The sequence below is a fragment of the Astatotilapia calliptera genome, chromosome 10 (assembly GCF_964374335.1).
Source record: "Astatotilapia calliptera chromosome 10, fAstCal68.1, whole genome shotgun sequence".
Classification (NCBI taxonomy): Eukaryota; Metazoa; Chordata; class Actinopteri; order Cichliformes; family Cichlidae; genus Astatotilapia; species Astatotilapia calliptera.
The window spans coordinates 26,339,426-26,362,068 of NC_137431.1; the positions used below are offsets into that span (position 1 = coordinate 26,339,426).

Sequence of the window (22,643 nt, forward strand, 5' to 3'; positions counted from 1 at the left end):
GACGTGTTCAATTCCATGAAATCTTACTGTAACCCACATCTGAACCTCCCAATTAAACACCAAATGCAAACATCCAAAAACCGGAAAATTTCCAGTTTGAGCTCCGGCTTAAATATCGCATAATTTGCACAGATTGTTAAAAATCTCAGATTTCCAGTTTTGCCTCAGGGCATCAGGCATCGTCATCTCAGCTGCAGCTTTTATGTTCCTGTCATTCACCACCCTCATATATCCCCATGAGTAAGGAAATCCTATAAAATCAAATATTTATTTTTAACTGGCAGTGAATGAGGCACATCCATTGTGGTTTAAAAACACTTTCATGGTATTGATTCTTTAACTCTGTAATGTCAAGTTATTCATATTTGATACATGGCTTTTACATCAGTGTGACTTTTTTTCACCTGAAAAGCCTGACGTATACAATCAGACACATGCATACTGTAAGCAATATATTACACAGAAATGCCAGATGTAGCAAAATCATGTGCAAATTTCTTTTTTTATTTGTCAGGAGGCTTAAAAAACATTCAAGTTTCAAAAAAGTTTGCATTTCTGGCGGTTTAGGCTTTACAGTGTTAAGAAACAATATTTTAAAAAAATAATTTTTCTGTTTGCTGTTCAATAATCTACACTAGAAACCAATCGTCTCTTTTAGTTTGAATCTACCACATACAGCAGTAGAACTGACAGCATTTTTATTCAACTTAAAAAAATCTTCCTTCAAAGAGTTAACATGAAAAGCTTCAGGGAAGTAGCTTCGTGACCCCATGCCTCATGCAAGACTGGTAAAACCATCTGATCCAACAGTCTCTAGCTTTAGTTAACTACAAGTAAACTACTTTGTAGTTAATTTCTTGGTAATTTTGTGGAAAAACAATCAATAATTCCCCAGCTTTCATCATAAGTACGTCGTACTATGGGCCGTAGATTGACATGACCTTGCCTAACTTTCAAGAAAATAAAGGAGACACAAATTATATTATATTATTATATTACTTACTTAGCTACTTAAAATTACATAAAATTGTATTTGTAGGTAAGTCATTTTTAATTTTCTGGAAGCTCTGGAAGGTTAAACCAGCTCATAATATGACCAAAACACTGAAAAGTACAACGTATTTGCAATGTAACATACGGAAATATTGTTTGTTTTTCTGCAAAATTATCAAGAAAAATGTTAAACAGTACTTAAAATTACTTATTCACAACTTAAATTTTATTACAGTGTACTTATGCCTGTAGTATTTAAAATTATTTACAGTATCACTTCTCATGTTACACGAACCCTGTTAGTCACGGCCACATTATAAAGTGTTAGCCAATTTCCAAATTTGAAATCACAAAACTTTCTTACTTAGTTCCTTACACTTAGTTTTCAGTTACACGGTGACTTTCTACTGCATGTAAAACCCTCTGAAGCAGTTTCTGACTCAGCCAGTGTTCCAGCTTGTTTGCCTAAAATGCCATTGAAAGGGCACAAACACCAAGGAGACAAAAAAAAAGACCCAATAAGAAAAAAAACAGTGTAAACCATTTAATGCTAAAAGAACATTAAAAACAAGTAAGAATGAGTGGATTAGTCCTCAAAAAGACATTTGTCTCCTTATAGAAGCATACTGTCGTACAGTTAGAAGGCTTCAATCATCAGCTCAGCAGAAGATTGTCCAAGTTGGAGGTTAAAAAAAAAAGAGTTAGTTGGTTGTACGGTGAGGTCAGTTTCATCATTGTTTCCTCCCTTTGTGTGTTTTGGTTTTCACTTTGATTTCAGAGCTCATTGAACCTGCAATAAAAAGTCACAGTTAGTTTAGAGGATGACAAAATTCCTGCAGGTAGAGGCTGATCAGAAAAACCGATACTATAATCATATGCTACACTGTTAGCTTAGCAGCAAACAACAGAGATGCACTGATTTCAGATTATTTCATTTCATTCTGTGAGTATATTCTGAAGAATAAATGACTCATGTTTATAATAAAACACCTAATCTGGATTACTGTGCAGATGTGTTCAGGTTTACAGAGGAAAACAAATTACTTCAGGGTTGGATTAAACTAGCACAATATAACTAATTCCTGTGCTTTACTTTTTCTCAAAAGTGTATTTTGTTGCCTCAGGGAAGAGCCAGGATAGTGGCTTCCACCTGCTTCCAGTTATTATATTAACGATCCTAATACATTTCCCCAGCTCCCTTTTTAATGCACAGGCATCCTTCTTTTCATGCAACCTCTAGAGAAACTGAGGCTTTTTTGTAAAAAGCCTTCCTATTGTGTTCCATCTTTACCGGCTGTGTTAAACATATTTAAACATCAGTCTTTTCTGTATTGGCTTACTTAATCTCTAGGGTTCCCCGAAATGAATGTAAACAAAGAAGGTAAAGGTCGAAAAAAGAGACAGTGGCGTTGACGATGATACTCACCCTCTGGCTCTGGGTCCACACCCACACCATCTCTGAGCTTCCTTGTAAACAAGCCTGGACAAAAACTGGAGCCAAACAAAAGAAGTGTCAGTTGGGGGTTTGAGTGGTTCTCATAAGTTCTCTGGCATACTCACAAACCACAATATTTAAAAATCATTAGGAATAAAAAAGGATCCATGTGGAGCTTAGTGAAATAAAGGTCCACAGGACAGCATTGGCAAACTATTGTTTGCTCCTTTTCTCAACATAAATCAAGTGAATTGAGGTTAGCTTCGCGGCGGCAACGTCTCGACTTAGGCACCGATATTCTGCATTGCACCAGTAACATACCAGTAATGTTACACAAAGACTCGTCATGTAACTTACATTGCCAATAATGGACTATTATGACATGAGACTGGTACCATGTTTGTGGTAAATATAACCGACTCTGCAGAATTGTATGTTCAGATGTTTCACAGACTCAGCTGGCTCCTTTATTCAAGACGCCAGTTTCACCGGTGCCAATTTATTTTTAAAGTAAACTATATAGATATACTATATAAGAAGTTCTGAGCAGTTTTTCTTTAATGTCCATTTTGTACCAAAGAAAGCTGTTAAAAAAACCTTCCAACTGCAATAAGTTACCTTTTCATTTTTTTGCCTATTCAGACATGCTTTGTTTTGCTACCTCACACCAGTCTGCTTATGTTTTCAATGTGAACACTGTACTGCACGTTATTTCTTTGTTAAATGAATGAATTACTAAATTTGTTTGTAAGGTTGTAATTTTGTTTGTTTGGTAACTTTAGCTGTCAATTTTGTTGTCTTTGTTGTGTTACACTCACCCACTTTAGTAGGCACACATTGGTAACAACCACGTTTATGTTTGTGATGCTCGAGTTGCTGCTGTGTGATTGGCTCATTAGATATTTGCCTTAATAAGCAGCTGAACAGGTGTACCTAACAAAGTGGCCAGTGAGTGTACAATGTTTAATATTGTTTTCTCGTATACATTTGTATCAGCGGTTTTATGCTGACACAATAATAAATTTAGGATGAACCACCACAACAATCCTTAAATTAACTGGTTGGCATTTGCATTAAAAAGGAACAAGTTTATTCTATGTGAGTGAACAGATAAAGATTGCTCTCTGACCAGGCAGGCTAAGACGTCAGCAGAGATGAGCATGTAGAAGACATTGTTCCAGCCAGTTGGTGAGATCACACCGGCCAGCAGAGGACCCAGTGCAGCTCCTGCAGAGAGCATAAAAATAAGTCATTAAGTGTAAACGCATAAAGTCGTCAAGAATTATTCAGACTTAAATGAAAAAGTCAGGAGGAAAAACACAAAATGGAAAAATAGCCATTTCCTTTTAAATCACACATTAAGTACTCAATTTTCTAGTCTCTCAGGACTTCATCAGTTTCCATCTTCTTTTTTACAGTTACACAAACTGCTGTCCTGAGTACAAAAGACAAAATAACTGTTTATGTTCTATCTACGCTTTTAATTTTAATTTAAACCATGAGACAAATGTGGACAGAAATGCAAGGATGCATTAATTATATTAGAACTAATAGTCTCCGTGTTTTATAAAGAGTATGATATGAATACTAGTACATGACCACGCTACAGGACTGTTTAGTCTTTTGTTATGTGGTTGCTAGGCAACATGATGACGCATCAAGCCTAATTAAAGTTTTATGGATATACATTATAGATGTCATTTTTGTGAAATTACAGATCATACAGTGCTTTTATATGGTGCCATAGGTAAACTATGAGTAAAGTCCAATGTCTACCTCATTGGCAAGTGGTTGCTGGGCAACCTGATGACATCATAATAACATCGGATATAGAAAAAAACCTTGAGGGGAATAAGATGTACCTGCGTGTCGGGTTTCGTTTCTCATCTCCTGTTCACACAGGAGGAGTTCATGGGCAAACAAACTAACAGTAAGATGTAAGCTCTATTTTTAGTGTCCACCAACTCCTGAGGGCAATACAAACACTTTTAAAGGCTAAATGGTTCCACCATGATCAACAGATGGGTGCTAACTTTACCTGTCTGCAGTTTGGTGCTGAACAGGTGACATCTGGAAGATTTTGGGCTTTTTTGAGACAAAAGAGGCTTAAAATCCTCTGCTGACTTAACCAACTCGTTTGTTCCTTAGTTATTATGATAATTACAGATGAAAGAGTTAAGCTCAAGATTTTTTAACGTTTAGTCATGATATGCATACCTATTGATCCTGTCCCATCAATAATTGCGGTCACTGTCGACAGCGCCCTGGCGTTTCCTTTCAAACTCTCGTGTGTCCCCTGTGGCAACGGAAGCATCATTATGCCAATGGCGGAGACATTTTTAAGTAAAGCAAAGGATTTCCTATGATGCCTTAGACCTTACCAGGTCAGCAGATACAGCAGTTGTGATAAGAGCATAAGGTCCATTCACCAGGGCTCCACACAATAACAGCATACCTACACAGAAAGAAAAAGTATAAGTGAGGGCTGAATCCACAACAAGTCTATCTAATCTATTTTCAGTTCGAGCTAAGTTCAGGTCAATGTAAGCAAATGTAAAGAATCTGTGAGTTATCTATGCTCAAATAATGAATTAATAACTCTGAAATCTTTCTTTCTACTGAAAACATGATCAATAAATCAATGAAATCTTGCATCTTGTGATCAATTTCTAGACGTCTTGATTATCAAAAATGCTTTACTGTGCAATACTTCCTGTCTCCTCTTTCTGTCATATTCTTGAATTTTACTTTGATTTTGGCAAAGTGACCAGTTTACAATCATGACCATACGCTACATACACTCCATAATATTGTGTCATAAACTCTTAAACATTATACAAGAATGTAATTTGAGTAAACATTTTAACAACAAGGTGTTTTTAATGTGATTAGTATCAAAGTTAAAAATGACAAAATAAAGAAGTCTTACCGATTGTAGTACCGAGGCTCCTCTGCCCAATGTTATTATAGAGGAAAAGCTGAGAATAGAGCAAAACAAATAATCAGCCAATCAACTAATTGTGGAAAATCTGCACATGGGTGACAATTATTACAGCCAGAAACCTCTCTCACATCAGTGTGAAATATCATCCTGTCAAAAACATTAAATACACTTTGACTGAGAGAAGCTTCCTGAACTCGGATGACAAAACTGGTCAAAAAAAAAACTGGTCAAAATGATTAATAATTTTTACCCCAGTGAGAGAAATAACCCTGCTTTTGGAGCAGGCGTCAACAATGCTGCTCAGGATGTTTCTGTGTCATTATTAGTTAAAACCAGCAGATTTTAAAAAAACAAAGACAAAAACAAAACACTTAAATCTCCTTATCAAATTTTTTTTTCTGTTTTTTATGATTTGAACTGGTCAAAAACTGTGGTCGACATTTATAGCAGTGCTCCATCTGCAAGTCCATGCTATGAATAACGCTGGCTTTGCATTCAATGTTACAGTGTCTGAGATCAATTATCATTTCTTCTATTTGTGTTGTTTTTGGTAAAATTACCTTATTGTGGTTACACTAACATGGAGCCAAAAACACCAGCACACACTTGTGATTGACTTTTGTGAACAGCAGAATATACTGTCTGTATATACTGTATACACCTATCCTTTTTAAACAGCACTCTTAGACTGGGTGTTGATCTTTCATGAAGCGTGACATCACAGTGTTGCTTTAGTCACACCTCCCACACACTGAGTGATCTTCTGTAAAAAAAAAACTTGAACTTTCTGAAAACTTATTTGAACTTTTTACACTTGTTTTTAACAACTTCAAACAGTTTCTTGAACATAAGAATGAGCTCACTGTGCTCAAATAGCCTCCACAGTGACCAGATCTCAATCCAATCGAGCACCTTTGGGATATGGTGGAACGGGAGAGACACATCCTACAGAAACTGTGTGAGGCTGTCGTCTCAATATGGACCTAAATCTCAGATGAGTGTTTCCAGCACCTTGTTCAATCGATGCCATGAAGAATTAATGCAGTTCTGGAGGTAAAAGAGGGTCCAACCCAATACTAGCAAGATGCATTTAATAAATTTGAGGTTTTTTACCCATGATGAAGGCTTGTATGCAGAAGCCTCTAACCATGGCAAGTGTTAGTTATTTAAATGAAAGTGTTGTTGACCTCTTGGATTTTTAAAAATCAAGTTTACACCAGCCACCCTCCCACCCCCCCGTCCATTTTCACTGCTCCACAATCGTATTATTAATCTAATATAAGAGGTGACACTCACCATGGGGGCAGCAACAACCAGCATGACGCAGCACGTCGACGCCCTCCCCCCAGTGTAGTCAGACACAAGGCCCGCCAAGATGCCTCCTGCAGACACAAAGACAGTTCAGTCAAGTTTTTCCTTCTTCCCACAAATATTTTCAGAGTTAGTCTCTTGAACTATACGGGCGGGTTGAAAATTTGAAACCTTTTAATTTGTCTTGTTTTTTCCACAATTGTTGAACCCCCATAACTGCTTAAGAGCAGGAGATACCTGCATGAAATGTTCACAGCTGAAAAACTTCACATCTACCTCACCGTCACCACCCACTCAAACCTCACAACCTGAAATCTTGCCTAAATTCAGAATCCTTTTGTTCTATCGCTATCACTGAGCATGGATATTATGCGATATATTATACTTTGAATAGTAAAAACTGCACAAATTTAAAGGTTAATTCAAGGTTATTTAAAGGTTAAAAGTTAAGATATTGACTGCATAAAATTGGGAGATTTTAATATTAAGAATTCATTAAAAACAAGTGTTCAAAAAAGTTTTTAGTTTTAATTTTAAAGATCTTTGTTTCTACAGAAGACTAAGATATCACTACTTATAATTGTTTATAATTAGTTTAAAATAACTATATATGTATTATATATTTATTATATTTTTACTTACTGCATAGTTTTCACCTTTGTATATTTCACTTGTATTTATTCCCCGTTACAGCTGTTGTTGTTTGTACTCAGAGTTTGGTCTTCAGGTCTCCCTCATGTTTCCCTGTACCATATCTGACCATCTGTCTCTGTGTTAGGTATCCCTGTCTTGCTTTTTCGTAACCTTTGTCTCATGTGTTTAACATTCAGTTTTCCTTTCCTAGTCTTGTATCCCAGATTTGTACCAGCTGTGTTCCCAGGTGTTTCTGATCTTCCTTATTATCTTGTGTTTATTTATAACCCCAGTTCTCCCTTTGCCCTTCCTCATGTCGTTCCTCAATGCTCTGCACCTCCTTCTCCTGTGTTTCATGATATTTCTGATATTTTGGTTTCCTATTGTGCAAACATTTTTACTTTCAGCATTCCTTTAGGGTTACAGGAATAAAGCTAAAGTCTTGAGTTTATTTTCTGCATTTGGGTCCAAATCCCGCCTGTCACACAGCCGTATGTGACACAGTCACACTGCAGTGATGCATTTTTGCATCATGTTCTGCATCTTTATTTCTGGCAAAAACTGAACTGACTGAGTGATTTTACAAATCAAACAAGACTCAAAGCTTACCCAAGATTCCTCCGACATCAAATAATGTCGACATATCTCCTGCTTCTTTTGCCTCAAAATGTGCTAAAAAACAAAAACAAAACAAATGCATTAACTCTAAAAACTGCTTTAAATCACGTGAACTGATCATTAGGTTATCTTAATAGTAAAATGATGTGTGTAAATACTGACCAACATTTGAGATGTAGAGAGGAAGCCAGTAGAGGAAGGTGTAGCTGACCAGTTTGGCAAAAAGCAGACAGAGCGAGAACTCCACCACGCCCTGAGAGACAGAAAACATCATGAAAAAACCCCAGAAGCAACTTAAAGTGTCTGTCATCCTGTAATTCACCGTTAGCCATCAGAGAGGTGCAACACAGGTGGAAATCAAACACCCTCCCCTTCTGATACAATGACAGGAGCAGAGTTGCGTGTCAAATCCATGCACGGTTTTCAAAACAGCTCTGACTCTTTCTCATGAACCCACAGTGAGGACATCGCTTAATTCCAGTTTATTCAAAGTCATTGGGAAATGACTGTGAGTCACCTCATGGGTTCTGAATTTCTTAGACCTTCTCACCTGCATGGGCCTTTCCCCATGCATAGAGCAATTTGAGGTGATTAAAAAAAAACAACCTTTTTTTAAGTGCACATATGATTGCAGATGACTATGGTTTCTCCTAGTTCCCTAGGAGATATACATGAACACAGGTACCTATAATGTATTTAATGTGTATCCATGTTTCTATGCTTAACTCATTCACTGCTCAGGACCTGTTCATGCAAACCTGTCTTCATACCACTGATGAATAGCTGATCACAAAGAAAGAGGTGACTCATAGAAACAGTTTAACAGTAACAAACAGCAGAAATTCACCATGTTATCAATAATAATAAAACCCACTGGTAGTGTTTGTTAACCAGGCATACTGAAGAGTGGAAAAGAGTTATAACTCGTTTTTGATCAGGACTATTTGCACTGGCTAAATTTATAGAGTTGTAGTTAAACTGCAACTTTATAACTCTTATTTTGTCTTATTTTTCCTAACATATACTCACGTAAATTACTAATCATTATCTTTGATTCACATTTATTATTCCAACAGAATCATTGCTGTTTCCAGCAGAAACCTCCAGGAAGGCGGGTCTTTGTGACAGGCATATTTATGGGAAAGTAATTGTTTCTCATAAGGTTCTTTCCTAAAGTCATAATAAACACTGACTGGAAAAATCAACTGTTTCTTTGACAGTTGAAGAAAAAAAAAAGAAAAAGCGTTAAGTGCCCCCAGGCGATTTCAGCTCTTCGTGCTGTCTGGCGGATAATTTGCTCGCTGCTGATTGGTTGGAGTAAAAAAAGAAAAAGAAAAGAAGAGGTAATCGCTTAACAGCAAAAACGATCATCATCACGGGAGTGATCAAGTCAAAGTGAGTGAAGTAAAGGTGATAATAAGTGACGCATGAATTGGTCTCTAATTGTTGTGTCAAATGTGACTTATTTGTTACTAGGCAACAGTCTCATTATCAGCAAAGTAAACATAACAATGAGATTAAACGACCAATCACTGTCCCTCCCATCTTTAACAGGATAAACACACAGAGCCGTTTTCACAGGAGCCGCGTGGGTTTGTGACTTTCGAAGAAACAAAAGTCTCGTTAATAACATTAATAACGGCTCCTTTTCATTTAAGTGACCAGTTAAGACAGACAGCTGTGACAAAAACAGTCTGACAACCTCAACTTTAATAATATAAATATAAAAACAATTTGTGAATATTTTTCATTGTTAAAGAAACTTTAAAATAGTTTTTATAACGTTTGTTTGGAGTGATATTTTTAATTAGCCACTAGGTGGTGCCAAAGTTAGCAATTTTCAACCCTTGAGTTAAACTAAGCGTGATGGGAAAATTTTACTGTAAAATATGGCACAAATATCTGCACATTCAAAGCCAATCAATCACATTTCTGTGATTAAAGGTGCCATTTCCACTCACAGGTATGCGCAGCGCTCCGAGGAAGCTGATGGCCTCGCTGTGCTCCTCAACAATCACGTCTGGCTCAGTGGAGACGGCTCCATTGATGGATGGATCAACAATGGATGAGTCCCGCAAGAGAGGCGCCGTCTCACCAACCTCCTGACTCCTCTCCTGACCACTCTGACACACAAATAAACAGCTCAAGCAGACTTTTTCATGGAAAGAGGGGAAAGGATGCGTTGCTTTTGTAACTTACATGATGCTGAGGAGATGAGCAGTTCACGTCTTCAGGTTCTGAAAAGAGAACGGACGAAATGGGATGGGAGACATTAAATCTTAAAGCTCACTTTGGGGAAGTATTTTGGATTTTGTCTGACAAACGGAAACTCACTCTCAACCAGGAAGAAGAAGCACAGGACCCCAGTGCAGGCGATGATGATTCCAGGGACGATGAAGGATAATCCCCAGGCCGTGGAGACGAAGACTCCCGCAATGAGGGAGCCCAGGATGTTTCCCACTGAGGTGTGGGAGTTCCACACACCCATGATGAAGCCACGCCTGGCAATCAAAACAGAGAAGGTCACGAGAAGTTCTCCTGCTGAAAGTCAGTTTTACAAAATGGATTCATGAATGTTGAGCTGGAGTCTTGAAGCTTGTCAGCATGCCTTTATGTTGTTTTATGCACTGAAGACATTTGGGGAAGTAAAAAGTAGGCAAGAACTTAATTAGGGCTCTGGTGCATTAAAACAGAGATCACTACTGGGGTTTAAATGGGGCCTACTATGCTTTGCTTCTGTTATACATGTAAACAATGTGGCAAATGTATAAGTAATGTCTGCGAGCCACAAATTAAGGCCTAAAACTGTCATGTGTGTGTCAGCTGTCACCGCTTTTGTGAGTGGAAGGCCAGTAAAAACACACATTTATAAACGTTATGAATTTAAAAAGGGAGAAAAGAAAGAGTTTTATCTGTTTCCTGTTTCTCTAGAACTATCAGACACTGTGCAGGGTCTTGGATAAAGCCATCAGGGTGTTTTCCAGGTTTGTGTGCGCTTTTTTTTGGCTGACCTTTTGCCTTTTTATCTGAGAGAGCGTGTGTGCTGTGATGATTCACAATCATTTCTTGTGCTCTCTGATACTCTGAATCCTGGAGCACAAGAGATTTGCAGGACCCAGACAATGGTTAACATATCTTAGCATGACCACAGGGAGGCAGGAAAACAGGCTTAGCCAGATTACAAATGTACATATGAATGAACAAGCTGATTGTTTAACTGACTAATAAGCATGATGTCCATTTTCTCTCACGGTTTGATTAAGGTAAAAAAAAAAAAACGTAACATGTTTGTTGATATGGCCAGAAAAAACCTGGTGAAATTGACATTTGGTGAACTTTGCAGGATTTTTGTGCAGGTGCTAGATTATTCAATATCCAGTTCTGAAACATGATGTATGTCCTTCTCATGCACCGCCTGTGCAGGACTTCCAGATGCAGCGGTTCACACAGGTTATCTCTCCACTCCAGATCTGTCAATCTGCTAACTTAGTTCCAACTGACATGTCTGCCTGAAACTTCATATTGAGATTTTCTTTGGAGTAAAAAAATCATTATGGTCGATACAAAGCTGCAGAGGTGCCTCTACTTGTAAGCTGAGGGGAGTCATTGAGAAATTAATACAATGACAGTAAAATGATGAGTTTCAATTCTCAAATATGGTGATTTTTCGACAGGTTTACTCTGTCAAAATCCTCGTATTTGTTACTTGTCTGGGTTTACAAAATGATATTTGAGTTGAATGACAGGTTAGGGATCAGTTTTGGGTTAAAAAGCAGTCATCTGCCAAAAACTGATAACATGTTTTTGTTTTTTATGTCCATAAATATCCAGGTTTATATTGTTAAATAGTTTGTAGTCATGTAGCCACGTTACATGGGAAAAATGTCTCAAGCTAAAGTTATCCACAGTTCAGCCAGCCACAAGCCGGGAGCCTCAGTATGAGCAAAGATCAAAGCAGTGACAAGCAAAATTATGGAGATGAATGAAAAAGAGAACAGTCCTGTTATCTGTTGAAGTTAAAATTTCATATGTACAGTGGGGCAAAAAAGCATTTAGTCAGCCACCGATTGTGCAAGTTCCCCCACCTAAAATGATGACAGAGGTCAGTAATTTGCACCAGAGGTACACTTCAACTGTGAGAGACAGAATGTGAAAAAAAAAAATCCATGAATCCACATGGTAGGATTTGTAAAGAATTTATTCGTAAATCAGGGTGGAAAATAAGTATTTGGTCAATAACAAAAATACAACTCAATACTTTGTAACATAACCTTTGTTGGCAATAACAGAGGTCAAACGTTTACTATAGGTCTTTACCAGGTTTGCACACACAGTAGCTGGTATTTTGGCCCATTCCTCCATGCAGATCTTCTTGAGAGCAGTGATGTTTTGGGGCTGTCGCCGAGCAACACGGACTTTCAACTCCCGCCACAGATTTTCTATGGGGTTGAGGTCTGGAGACTGGCTAGGCCACTCCAGGACTTTCAAATGCTTCTTACGGAGCCACTCCTTTGTTGCCCGGGCGGTGTGTTTTGGATCATTGTCATGTTGGAAGACCCAGCCTCGTTTCATCTTCAAAGTTCTCACTGATGGAAGGAGGTTTTGGCTCAAAATCTCACGATACATGGCCCCATTCATTCTGTCCTTAACACGGATCAGTCGTCCTGTCCCCTTGGCAGAAAAACAGCCCCATAGCATGATGTTTCCACCCCCATGCTTCACAGTAGGTATGGTGTTCTTGGGATGCAACTCAGTATTCTTCTTCCTCCAAACACGACGAGTTGAGTTTATACCAAAAAGTTCTACTTTGGTTTCATCTGACCACATGACATTCTCCCAATCCTCTGCTGTATCATCCATGTGCTCTCTGGCAAACGTCAGACGGGCCTGGACATGCACTGGCTTCAGCAGCGGAACACGTCTGGCACTGCGGGATTTGATTCCCTGCCGTTGTAGTGTGTTACTGATGGTGACCTTTGTTACTTTGGTCCCAGCTCTCTGCAGGTCATTCACCAGGTCCCCCCGTGTGGTTCTGGGATCTTTGCTCACCGTTCTCATGATCATTTTGACCCCACGGGATGAGATCTTGCATGGAGCCCCAGATCGAGGGAGATTATCAGTGGTCTTATATGTCTTCCATTTTCTGATGATTGCTCCCACAGTTGATTTTTTCACACCAAGCTGCTTGCCTATTGTAGATTCACTCTTCCTAGTCTGGTGCAGGTCTACAATACTTTTCCTGGTGTCCTTCGAAAGCTCTTTGGTCTTGGCCATGGCGGAGTTTGGAGTCTGACTGTTTGAGGCTGTGGACAGGTGTCTTTTATACAGATGATGAGTTCAAACAGGTGCCATTCATACAGGTAACGAGTGGGGGACAGAAAAGCGTCTTACAGAAGACGTTACAGGTCTGTGAGAGCCAGAGATTTTCCTTGTTTGACGTGACCAAATACTTATTTTCCACCCTGATTTACAAATAAATTCTTTACAAATCCTACCATGTGAATTCATGGATTTTTTTTTCACATTCTGTCTCTCACAGTTGAAGTGTACCTCTGGTGCAAATTACTGACCTCTGTCATCATTTTAGGTGGGGGAACTTGCACAATCGGTGGCTGACTAAATACTTTTTTGCCCCACTGTAAGTGCCTCATATTTACTCCTGATGCTTTTCTTTATCATATAAATATGTTGCACCTGACATATGATTACATATGTCAGGTAAAGGCAGGTTTACAGCAATTCCCCTAACACAAAGACTCCAGCAAACTTATGACAGCTTTTGCACACCTAAGTCACATAAAGGCTTATTTTGAACTGGACACCGTGTTCAGACTCAAAGATATCAATAGTTTTGCACTCAGAATTGATGAGGAGTTAATAAGGGAACTGCTCGAGAATCCAACCTAAAAGCGGAATTGATAATGGCAGTCAATTAGATCTTGTCAATACTCATCACCTATGTACACATGCAATCTTCTTTTTAGTGTAACCTAACTTCTTTGACTGGCTGAGGTGGACATAATCAATAGCAGCAGTGCAAACACTGACAGACATGTGACTGTTACTATAAATATTGTTCTTTTTTCTGTTCCCTGCCCCTTTCTTTAGTGTATTTTTAGAGCCAATTATATATTCTTAATATGTCTGTCTGCTTGCTGTGCTTGTAGTTCTACTTCAGTGAGAACCAGTTGTTCAGGCTCATAACTTTAATTTATGATGTGAGTGTCGTCTGACCTACAACCAAGCCTGGTTTGACAATGTGCTTGTGTTTCATTCTGCTGCCATCAAAAAAAGAAAGAAAAAAGAAGGGAAAAAAGCAATTTCTAATGCACATTCAGCATGAATTCTCCCCCACTACTTACTTCCCCTTTCCAAACCAGTTGCCAACACAAGCCACCACTGCTGGCCAACCGGTGGTCTGCACCAGCCCGTTCATGACCTGCAGAATGAAACAGAAAGAGAACCTGGACTGTGTTAACGTTCTTCGTGAAACCCTGTAAACTCCGCATGAAGAGGAAAAGAAGAAGAGATCAACGAACATAGATTCTCAACATTCCTACACCAAACTGATATAAGCAAAGCTCTGCATGTGCAGTCATGTGATGCAGCTGCGAGTCATGTGATAAGTGAGATCTAAGAGTGACTAAGCCACCATGTGCTCTGTGCACGTTCAAGTGGAAAAGCTGCTAAGAGAGCTCTGCACTGACCTGCAGAGCTCTCAGTGGTCACGCCTGTAAGAGATGCTCAATATCCATACCTAAAGTGCACATGTTAACAGGTTAAAATCAACAGGATCATAAATGAAATAAATACTGTTGACCCAGTTTTTTAAATACTTCCGGTCACAGATTTCAATTTCTCTATTGCCATAGACGACTTTTTTTTCTTACAAACTCAATTCAATTCAATTTTGAGGTAAAGACCTTAGAATAAACTCATTGTCCATTTATTGAATGAATCCTATTTTTATTAAAAATTAACTTTATTAATTTTAACTTTATTTATTGATTGATTAACTTTCCATGCTTTCCTGAGAAGTGCTGATGGAATTTGACTGCTGGTCATGTGACACGTGTGAAGCTCATGTGATACTTGAGAGGTGTAAAACAATACTGCAATCTGGCAACTGCACAAAGGTCAGAAAAATTAAATAAATAAATATTTTCCTGCATTTATAGGCGGACAAACTCATGACAAAGATAAGGGTGTGCAGCTTTTCTGCTTTTTATATATATATAAATCAAATATCTCCAGGTTTTTTTAAGCTGAGGTTTCAATTTAAAGACTTAAAAAACAGACTAAATAGTCTCATTACTGGCATCCCTAATTTATGGGAAGGCAACTAGCCTAAGCTGTGGCTGAAGCTAATTTTTTCACTTGTTTCTGAGCTAATCCAACCCATTGGCGTGTTATTATTAGTGGTCAAAAGGCGTGAAAAAAGCCCTGAAGTGAAATAACACTTTTCTGACAGCGTCTGTGTTTAAGACGAGGCACTGAGTGAGAGAAAACATTTCTACAGACCTCAGCGATCAGTAAAACCTGAGGTCAGCAAGAGACAGTTCATCTGATCACTGCACTTCCCTTATTTTTTCCACCTAATGCAGTTTTTTTTGTATGCTGCAGTTGTTCCCGAAATGGACACAATTTTGTTTATAGCAAATCAAAGTTTCCTCATTCTCAGCAGAGAAAGAGATTCAAAGACAATCCGTTTAGAAATGTAAACAAAAGGCTTGTGCAACATAAGATAAAAGGATGCAAATCTACTTTCTCTCTTAGACTAATACAACAGCTAAACTTTACTTTATGTCACAAATTGAACTGTAAACACAGTGTATTTATGCAGCATCTCTATCTGGGTTTGTGTCTCTGAAGGAGCACTGATAGCTGATAGCTCCAGGGAAGTTCTCCACGGTCACTGCAGCTGGCTGCTGTTTAGTAAAGATGAAGTTAAATCGTGTAAAACCGCACTTTGCTTTTCATTTGTGTCCAAGTGTTAGATTAATCAGCTTCAAAGAGAGTCTATAATTTCAGTTTAGTTCAGTCAGGGCAGGCTCAGTGTTTTAACTGCTCAGTCAGGTGAGAGCAAAAAGTCAAACTCACTCCTTTAATTTTTTAAATCAAGAAAGTGTCAAAATGTTTCTACACTCTCTTCCCCTGTTTTTGTCTAATAGTGGATTTTTAACATTAAAACAATTACAGGACATTTACCGATTTACTTTCTCAACTGTGTGGCTAACGAAACCACCACTTTCTGTCACAGTCTGGCGAGGGCAGACTGTATGAATTGAAAAAAGGACCCAAAATGCAGACTCCAAGGAACAGGGAACAAAACTTGAATGTTAACAAAAGGTGAGCCGTTTAATATGGCTGGTAAAAAGGTACAAACAAAGGGCAAGGCAAACTGAAGCAAAATTAACACAAACCTAAACTGGGAAATCTAAACAAACAATAAGGAAAACCTAGACAAGAAACTTGGAAGCATGGCATAGGAAACATGGCGTGGACAACAGACGACCTGACAATCACACACTGAAAATAGAGGACTTAAATACACAGCAGGTGATTAGGGGAAGTGGAGACACATGAGGAAACAGCTGACTAGGATAGACATAATGATGCACGGGCAAGAGTAAAACTAACCGCATGAGCACAGAACACAAGACCCCTTTTCAAAATAAAACAGGAAACATGCAGACTTAGAAACGACAACCAGAACTTGACAATGTAAGACACAGACATGAAACGCATGAAGAGCAGGGGAGATTTAACATTGTTGGAAACACGAGAGGAAAATAATAACTAGAAACACTTAGGCATAATAATACAAACTTGATAACATAAGACACGCAGCATGAAACACGAAGGGTGAGGGGAAGCTTAAATACAGGGGAAGAAAACACAAGGAGTCTAATAACCAAATGAACTTAGATAACCTAATGAACAAAATAAACTCAAACTTAAAACGCTGGGTCAAAAGACCCAGGACCATGACACTTTCATGCTAGCAACCTAAATCAGCTAATGTGCTGATGAGCTCACATTTCAGCTCTTATTTATAAATGATATCACAGTCATATGCCCCACAATTGAAATAATAAAAGAGAACAGGATACATGAATCAGAAAGTAAATTAAAGGTCAGGTTTGTGGATTTGTTTCTTTACCTGGACGAAGGCGTAGTACCCCAGTGAGTGGATGTTCCAGTAGAAGCCGAGGCCAAACAGACATGTGAACAACCCACTCATCAACATCCCAATACTCAGGTAGTACCGCAGAGGGAGACGCTCACCAAATATCCCACTGAGAACATGAGAGATGATTATTATTCAGTGCAGCACATGCCCTCTCAGACAAAAACACAACAAGGTCAGCCAAAAACAGCAAATACAAACCTGAAAAACATCCCGATGGCATAAGCAACCAGAAAGCAGTTATCCAAGACCCCAAACAGTGTCTGATAGTTGTCCTGGTCTTTAACAAGAAAACAGAGAAAACTGTTACTTTTCTCCGCATCGGCGCGTATAATTTTGTGAGGTCTTCGTCAATTAGTACGGCTCACACACACAAAAAACTGCAGCAGAGTTCTGGACCTGTTAATCTCATTACCAGCTCCTCATTGTATTCCTGTCATCAATAAAATAATTCTTGTTTATCTTACTACCACATCCCTATGCTACAATGTTGTTTGGTCAGTGAACCTAGTCTGTTGTTAGGTTGTTGCTAAACAACATCATAATATATGCCTAATTAATATTATTAATAGCTCTTCTATCTTTAGCGGCCCCCTTTTTGTCAACTTTCTTCTGATTGGTTTATTTGCAAAAAAAATGTTTTGAATGAACTGATGGGTGGGACGTCTGTGAACACAGAGTTGTCTGGCTCTCTGGTCTGACCATATGATGGACTATTAACCTATTACAGGCTCTCACACGATCACAGCTGGACTAGATTCAAGCTGAAAACTTAACCCCAGACTTAAAGTTGCTTGACAAAGAGGAAGGAATGATAGTAGGACCCTTTTAATATAATCCCTGTAATTTAGTTGCTTTCAAACTTGCCAGAAAAGTAACCACAGAGCACAGGAACTATGACAAGTGCAACTGGTGGTAATTCTCTGTTGTAGAAGATGTAATTGTATCTATCTTATAGCCAGTATTCTTCCAGTGCAGCTTCAAACACTTATCTCTTTTCTGTGTTTCTGTAACATTAACTAAAAGTTAAATATTTATCAGCTGCAGGTCTCACATGATCAGCTCAGTTTCACAGCAGCTCACAAACACAAACAACAACCTTGGCCATGACAGTGCAGCCTCTATGGATTTAGAGCACTAAGCTTAACTCTCCACCAGACTTTCCCCCAAAAAGTTCCAGGTACTGCAGATTTCATCTATTAACCTCAACTTCTGGCCACAGTGTAGCTGTGTATGTGGTTTAAATGACCTATAATACTAATGCCAACAAGTAAAGACAACTATACGTGAGTCAACAGCAGCTGGTGGACTTTAACCAAAAACTCTAATATAAAAAAAATATAAAAACACAAATATAAAACCAGAGCAAAACCACCAGTTCATTTTATAGTATCTCATAGTGGCTGATTTTAAAGTTTTCATCATAAAATGATCTAGAAAAGGTGTAAAATTTACTTGAACACCTCTATAATGTGGCCTCCAGTCTCAGAGAAAATCTACACCCACACTACAAACTATTTAGTTATCAGTGTACAGCATGTCCTTCGCAGTAGGTAATCATGCATCAACATACTTGGAATTTCTGGGGTACTACAGACGACAAACAAAGTCTCCCTTTTCCTTGTTTTTTTTTTGAGTTTCAGAGCTTCAAGAAGCTGCTTCACCACAGCAGCTCCTCCTATCCATGCATACGCCACTTTTTCCACTGCAAACACCTAACCAACTGATAAATCATGTGTAGTAATAATTTGGTACACTGAAACTTTCTGAGAGCTGCAATTGTCCAAAATCTCATCTACTAGAAGTTGTGTTTCCAAAGCGAGCATTAATGACAGCAATTAAAGGACTTACCAAAGGGTGGCCAATCACACCAGGTAACATTATTGGTTATATTAATGTCTTTTGGCTGAATGACGTTGGAGCAGTTTCTGTGCAGTTCACTCTGAGTGCGAGAGAAGAACGTGGAAAGAAACCAATTGAAATGACTAAAACAGTAGTTGACACAAGCAAATGAAGAACCAAAGATTTAAAAAAATTATCTTCTATAGGTGTATAAATGTATAAAGATACAGTATAAGAATATGCCAGGATACCACTATTACCACAAACAACACACTGCAGCTCTCAGGGTGACAGGATCACAGCCTATGATTGTTTTATGACCACTTCATGAATACTTTGTAATTTAAACAATGAGGGGCTTTTACAGCATTTGACTTTAAAAGCCTTCATTTGCAGACCATTGCTGTATCATGCAAACACTTTCAATTGTTGCTTGACTATCTTTGATTGAAACAACAAGAAAAATCCCTTTAGCATATTCAGCAGACGTCCTTTAGAGCCGTTTGCTTTTCTACCAGCTTTTGTGCTTCAGCTGTTAATTTCTATGAATTTGTAAAGACACGAATACCTTTAATTGTGGCTGTGTCTGAGTTATATGTAGATAAAATTATTTTCTTAAAAGAGCGTATCTTCTGTTGTCTCCCTGATCTTGTGACAAGCTAAAGATTGAATGTTAGAAATTAGATTTAATCAATATATCTGTAAGGAGATAACAAATGAGCAGTGTTAAGGTAAAGATTTTATCCATTTTTGAGGGTAAAAAGTACAAGACAAGAAAGACATGTTCTGTCCTTCTAGAGAGCATTTGATCCTGCAAAAACACTGTTAATAGTGTTCATAAAAAGAAATTCAACTGTTCCAGTCACCTTAACAATGCTGATAGGTTTCCGTGACAAGTGATAGGCTGTGTAGAACAGGAAGGTGAGGATGAGAATAAAACCACGATACCTGCAAAAACAGACACATTAGAACCAAAATCATTTAAAAATGACAATCAAATTATCTTTATTATTCAAAATATCAAAACAGAATAATAAAAATAAACCTACAAAGAGAATAACTAAGGTATGCTTATTAATCATGCAGTGACATCAATTAAAATGCCTCCAGCACAAACACATGACACAAAACAGTAAAACTTTCCACTGACGTAGAAATATTTGTTTGGGTAACAAACTCACAGATCAGCTGTTTTCATGCTGGCTAAACAACACAAGTTAATAGGTGGAAAAAGTATTCTCAGTGCTCACATTATACTTGGAGTGTAAGGTGTTAATTTGAGATGCAAGAGTGTTAAATAATTCAAAGCCTACTTTTATTTGGTTTATGACCCTTGAAAGTTTATCTGTCTGTTTATCTTTTCAAAAGGAACGTGAACCTAAAGTTCTTTTAGTCCAGTGATTTCACCTAAATTGTTTGGAATTTGAGAGATACAGTACGAAGGTGTGTTTAAAGAATTAGGAATCAGGACAAACACAAATAAGACGCACATTTGTCTGAATTGATAAATAATGGTGAAGACATACAAAAATGCTTGCAAAAGGTGGTAAACAAACATAAACACTAACTATCATCATCATTGTTTATGAAACATTCGGTTTTGTCTTATTATCATCATTTGATTATTTAGTTTGATCTTTGTTTTTGGAGAAATTTATACTATGCTGTACATTCAGGTCATTGAATGGTTTTCATATTCCGGCGTTATTATCATGGCAAACCATTCCAAGAGTGTTCCAAGCAGATATGGCGGGAGGAGTTAAGGGCACATCCTTTGTTAATAACAAACTGTGTGTGAGACAAACATTTTGTTTGTCCAGCACAATGTGGGTCAATAATTCAATCATTTGCTTTAATTATTTCAATGTGACCTTCTCAAAGTATATGAAACTGAAATAAAGGGAAACTGAAGTTGAGTCACATGATACTCTTCCTACTCTCGTGTACTCTCCTTTCCTCAAACATTTTAAGAATTTAAAGATGCTTTTTTCCCAGTTGCTGGCTTTTCTTTTGGTGGGGATCCATCTATCAGACTGGTCCGACTCATTCTGAGCTACACAATCCTCATGAGACTCACCGATGAAAACTCTCTTCAAGATTCACCCAGTTAGTTTCAGTCTTTACTGCAGCCGCAGTTCCTTTTTTAGTTTTTTCATTGTATTCCATAAAATCTGTGCAATTTGTAACTTTTTGGTGGCTTGCAGTTCTCCAGCTTGGTAACCAGCAAAAACACCCTGCATTTACAAAACATACCTGAGGAGCCTGAGTTGTCTTAAGAAAAATTTGTATTTTCTATATTCAGTCAGATTTAGAAAAGCAGGAAATATAATGGAATGGCTCTTTACTGACACTTTATTTGCTGATAAATCTGGAGGTATAAATCCCTTTCGACAGTTTTCGGTTATTGCAAAATAACCCAGTGGTCGACACTGGAAACTGTGGCCGGCCACCTCTTAAAATGTCAATTTTTTTAATGGAGTTTGGTGGGATTCTAGATTCGCACAGGGGAAACCAGACGTGCCGGGTACAGAAAACAAGAAGTAGTAATACATTTATAACAGGAACTGAGACATTTAAAACAATAGCTGGTTACATGATAATGTCTCTGGATTTACTGGTCCCAGAACAGTTCACATTCTGACGGTTTATCGACTAGTTTGAGTCAATCATCTAACAGAGATATCAATCATTTAGCAGAGATAAGAAGCAGCAATCTCCATTACAGGGCTGCGTGTGCGCCAAGAGGACAAAAAGAATGGAAACTTACCAACTATCCCGAGAAAAGTTGGTGATAAGTCTTATCCCAGGAGCCAGAGACGACTTCATTTTCATTTGATTATTTTAAATATTGTGAGAAAACAGACTCTCAGCAGTGGGTTCCGGACATGTCTTCTTGGAAGCAGACGGATGTTGAGCAGGTACAGATGAATAAACGCAGAGAGCTGACTAACCCTGGATGAAAACAGAGGCAGTACTTGTGCAGTACCGCAAAATAAAAACAGACCTGTGCGCCTGCTAAAATAGAGGCTCACATGGGGTAGAGCTGTAAAGCAGCTCCTGTTGGGAGGTACCCGCAGTGAATCTCCAGCAATGCTCCATAATGACCGGCTTTTATACTTCAAGTACGCAGTCAGAAGAGCCGGCCTGCCTCTTAAACGCTGTGATACAAGTGTAAGACACCGCTGCTATTAATACTCCAATGTTGGTTTCGTTTTCCATAAGATTTTCCAGCCTCCCGGCGACAGCCTGTCCACCAGCCCCTATGCATGCGCATATGCGTGACGTAACGCAGGCGATTCAAAGACCCTTGTTTTGTCTAAACGGGGTTGGACAGTGGGTGGGACTGCTCAAAGTGGAGGTATTTCAATTTAAGTTAAAATGCAACAGAATTAAAAGTATCTGAAAAGCACGTGTTAGGCTCTTTAAAATGTTACACTTCAGATCAAAGTCCTTCTGACCACCTGGGTGCTCTGCAGGTATCCTCTCTGGGTACATGCCAGTGCAGTTATTTTAAAGAAATAGCCTTGATTAAAGCCTTTATTATTAAATATTTTATTCATTGTATTATTAGTTTTTTATTAATTTAAATTAGTTTAAAGTTGGACATTAAAAACTAAAAGTATTGATCAAATTATTTAAAAAGAGGCGTAAAATATTCAAGTTTCGCTTCTTATTCC

At 38.2% G+C, this 22,643-nt stretch overlaps 1 protein-coding gene across 1 annotated transcript; it reads right to left on the reverse strand.

Moving 5' to 3' along the window:
- Nucleotides 1-483: 483 nt before the first annotated feature.
- Nucleotides 484-22,254, reverse strand: slc37a2 (solute carrier family 37 member 2). Its single transcript, XM_026182508.2, has 18 exons — nucleotides 21,734-22,254; nucleotides 19,833-19,914; nucleotides 18,976-19,066; nucleotides 17,326-17,404; nucleotides 17,098-17,233; nucleotides 14,297-14,373; nucleotides 10,269-10,435; nucleotides 10,134-10,171; nucleotides 9,896-10,057; nucleotides 8,097-8,187; nucleotides 7,926-7,988; nucleotides 6,669-6,754; nucleotides 5,358-5,406; nucleotides 4,810-4,883; nucleotides 4,646-4,724; nucleotides 3,558-3,655; nucleotides 2,420-2,484; nucleotides 484-1,783 (listed from the first exon to the last, which is right to left on the reverse strand). The coding sequence occupies exons 1-18, from the start codon at nucleotides 21,796-21,798 to the stop codon at nucleotides 1,768-1,770; spliced, it is 1,518 nt and encodes a 505-aa protein (XP_026038293.1). The 5' UTR covers nucleotides 21,799-22,254; the 3' UTR covers nucleotides 484-1,767.
- Nucleotides 22,255-22,643: the final 389 nt, after the last annotated feature.

What these genes read in the sequence shown, in the direction of transcription:
- slc37a2 (XM_026182508.2), bottom strand. Translation starts at nt 21,798, where the DNA reads ATGAAAATGAAGTCGTCTCTGGCTCCTGGGATAAGACTTATCACCAAC. An exon ending in TGGTTGTTGCTGCCCCCATG is followed by an intron (nt 5,407 to 6,668) that starts GTGAGTGTCACC and finishes CTCTATTCTCAG; the next exon opens with CTTTTCCTCTATAATAACAT. An exon ending in GAGCCTCGGTACTACAATCG is followed by an intron (nt 4,884 to 5,357) that starts GTAAGACTTCTT and finishes CTTTCTGTGTAG; the next exon opens with GTATGCTGTTATTGTGTGGA.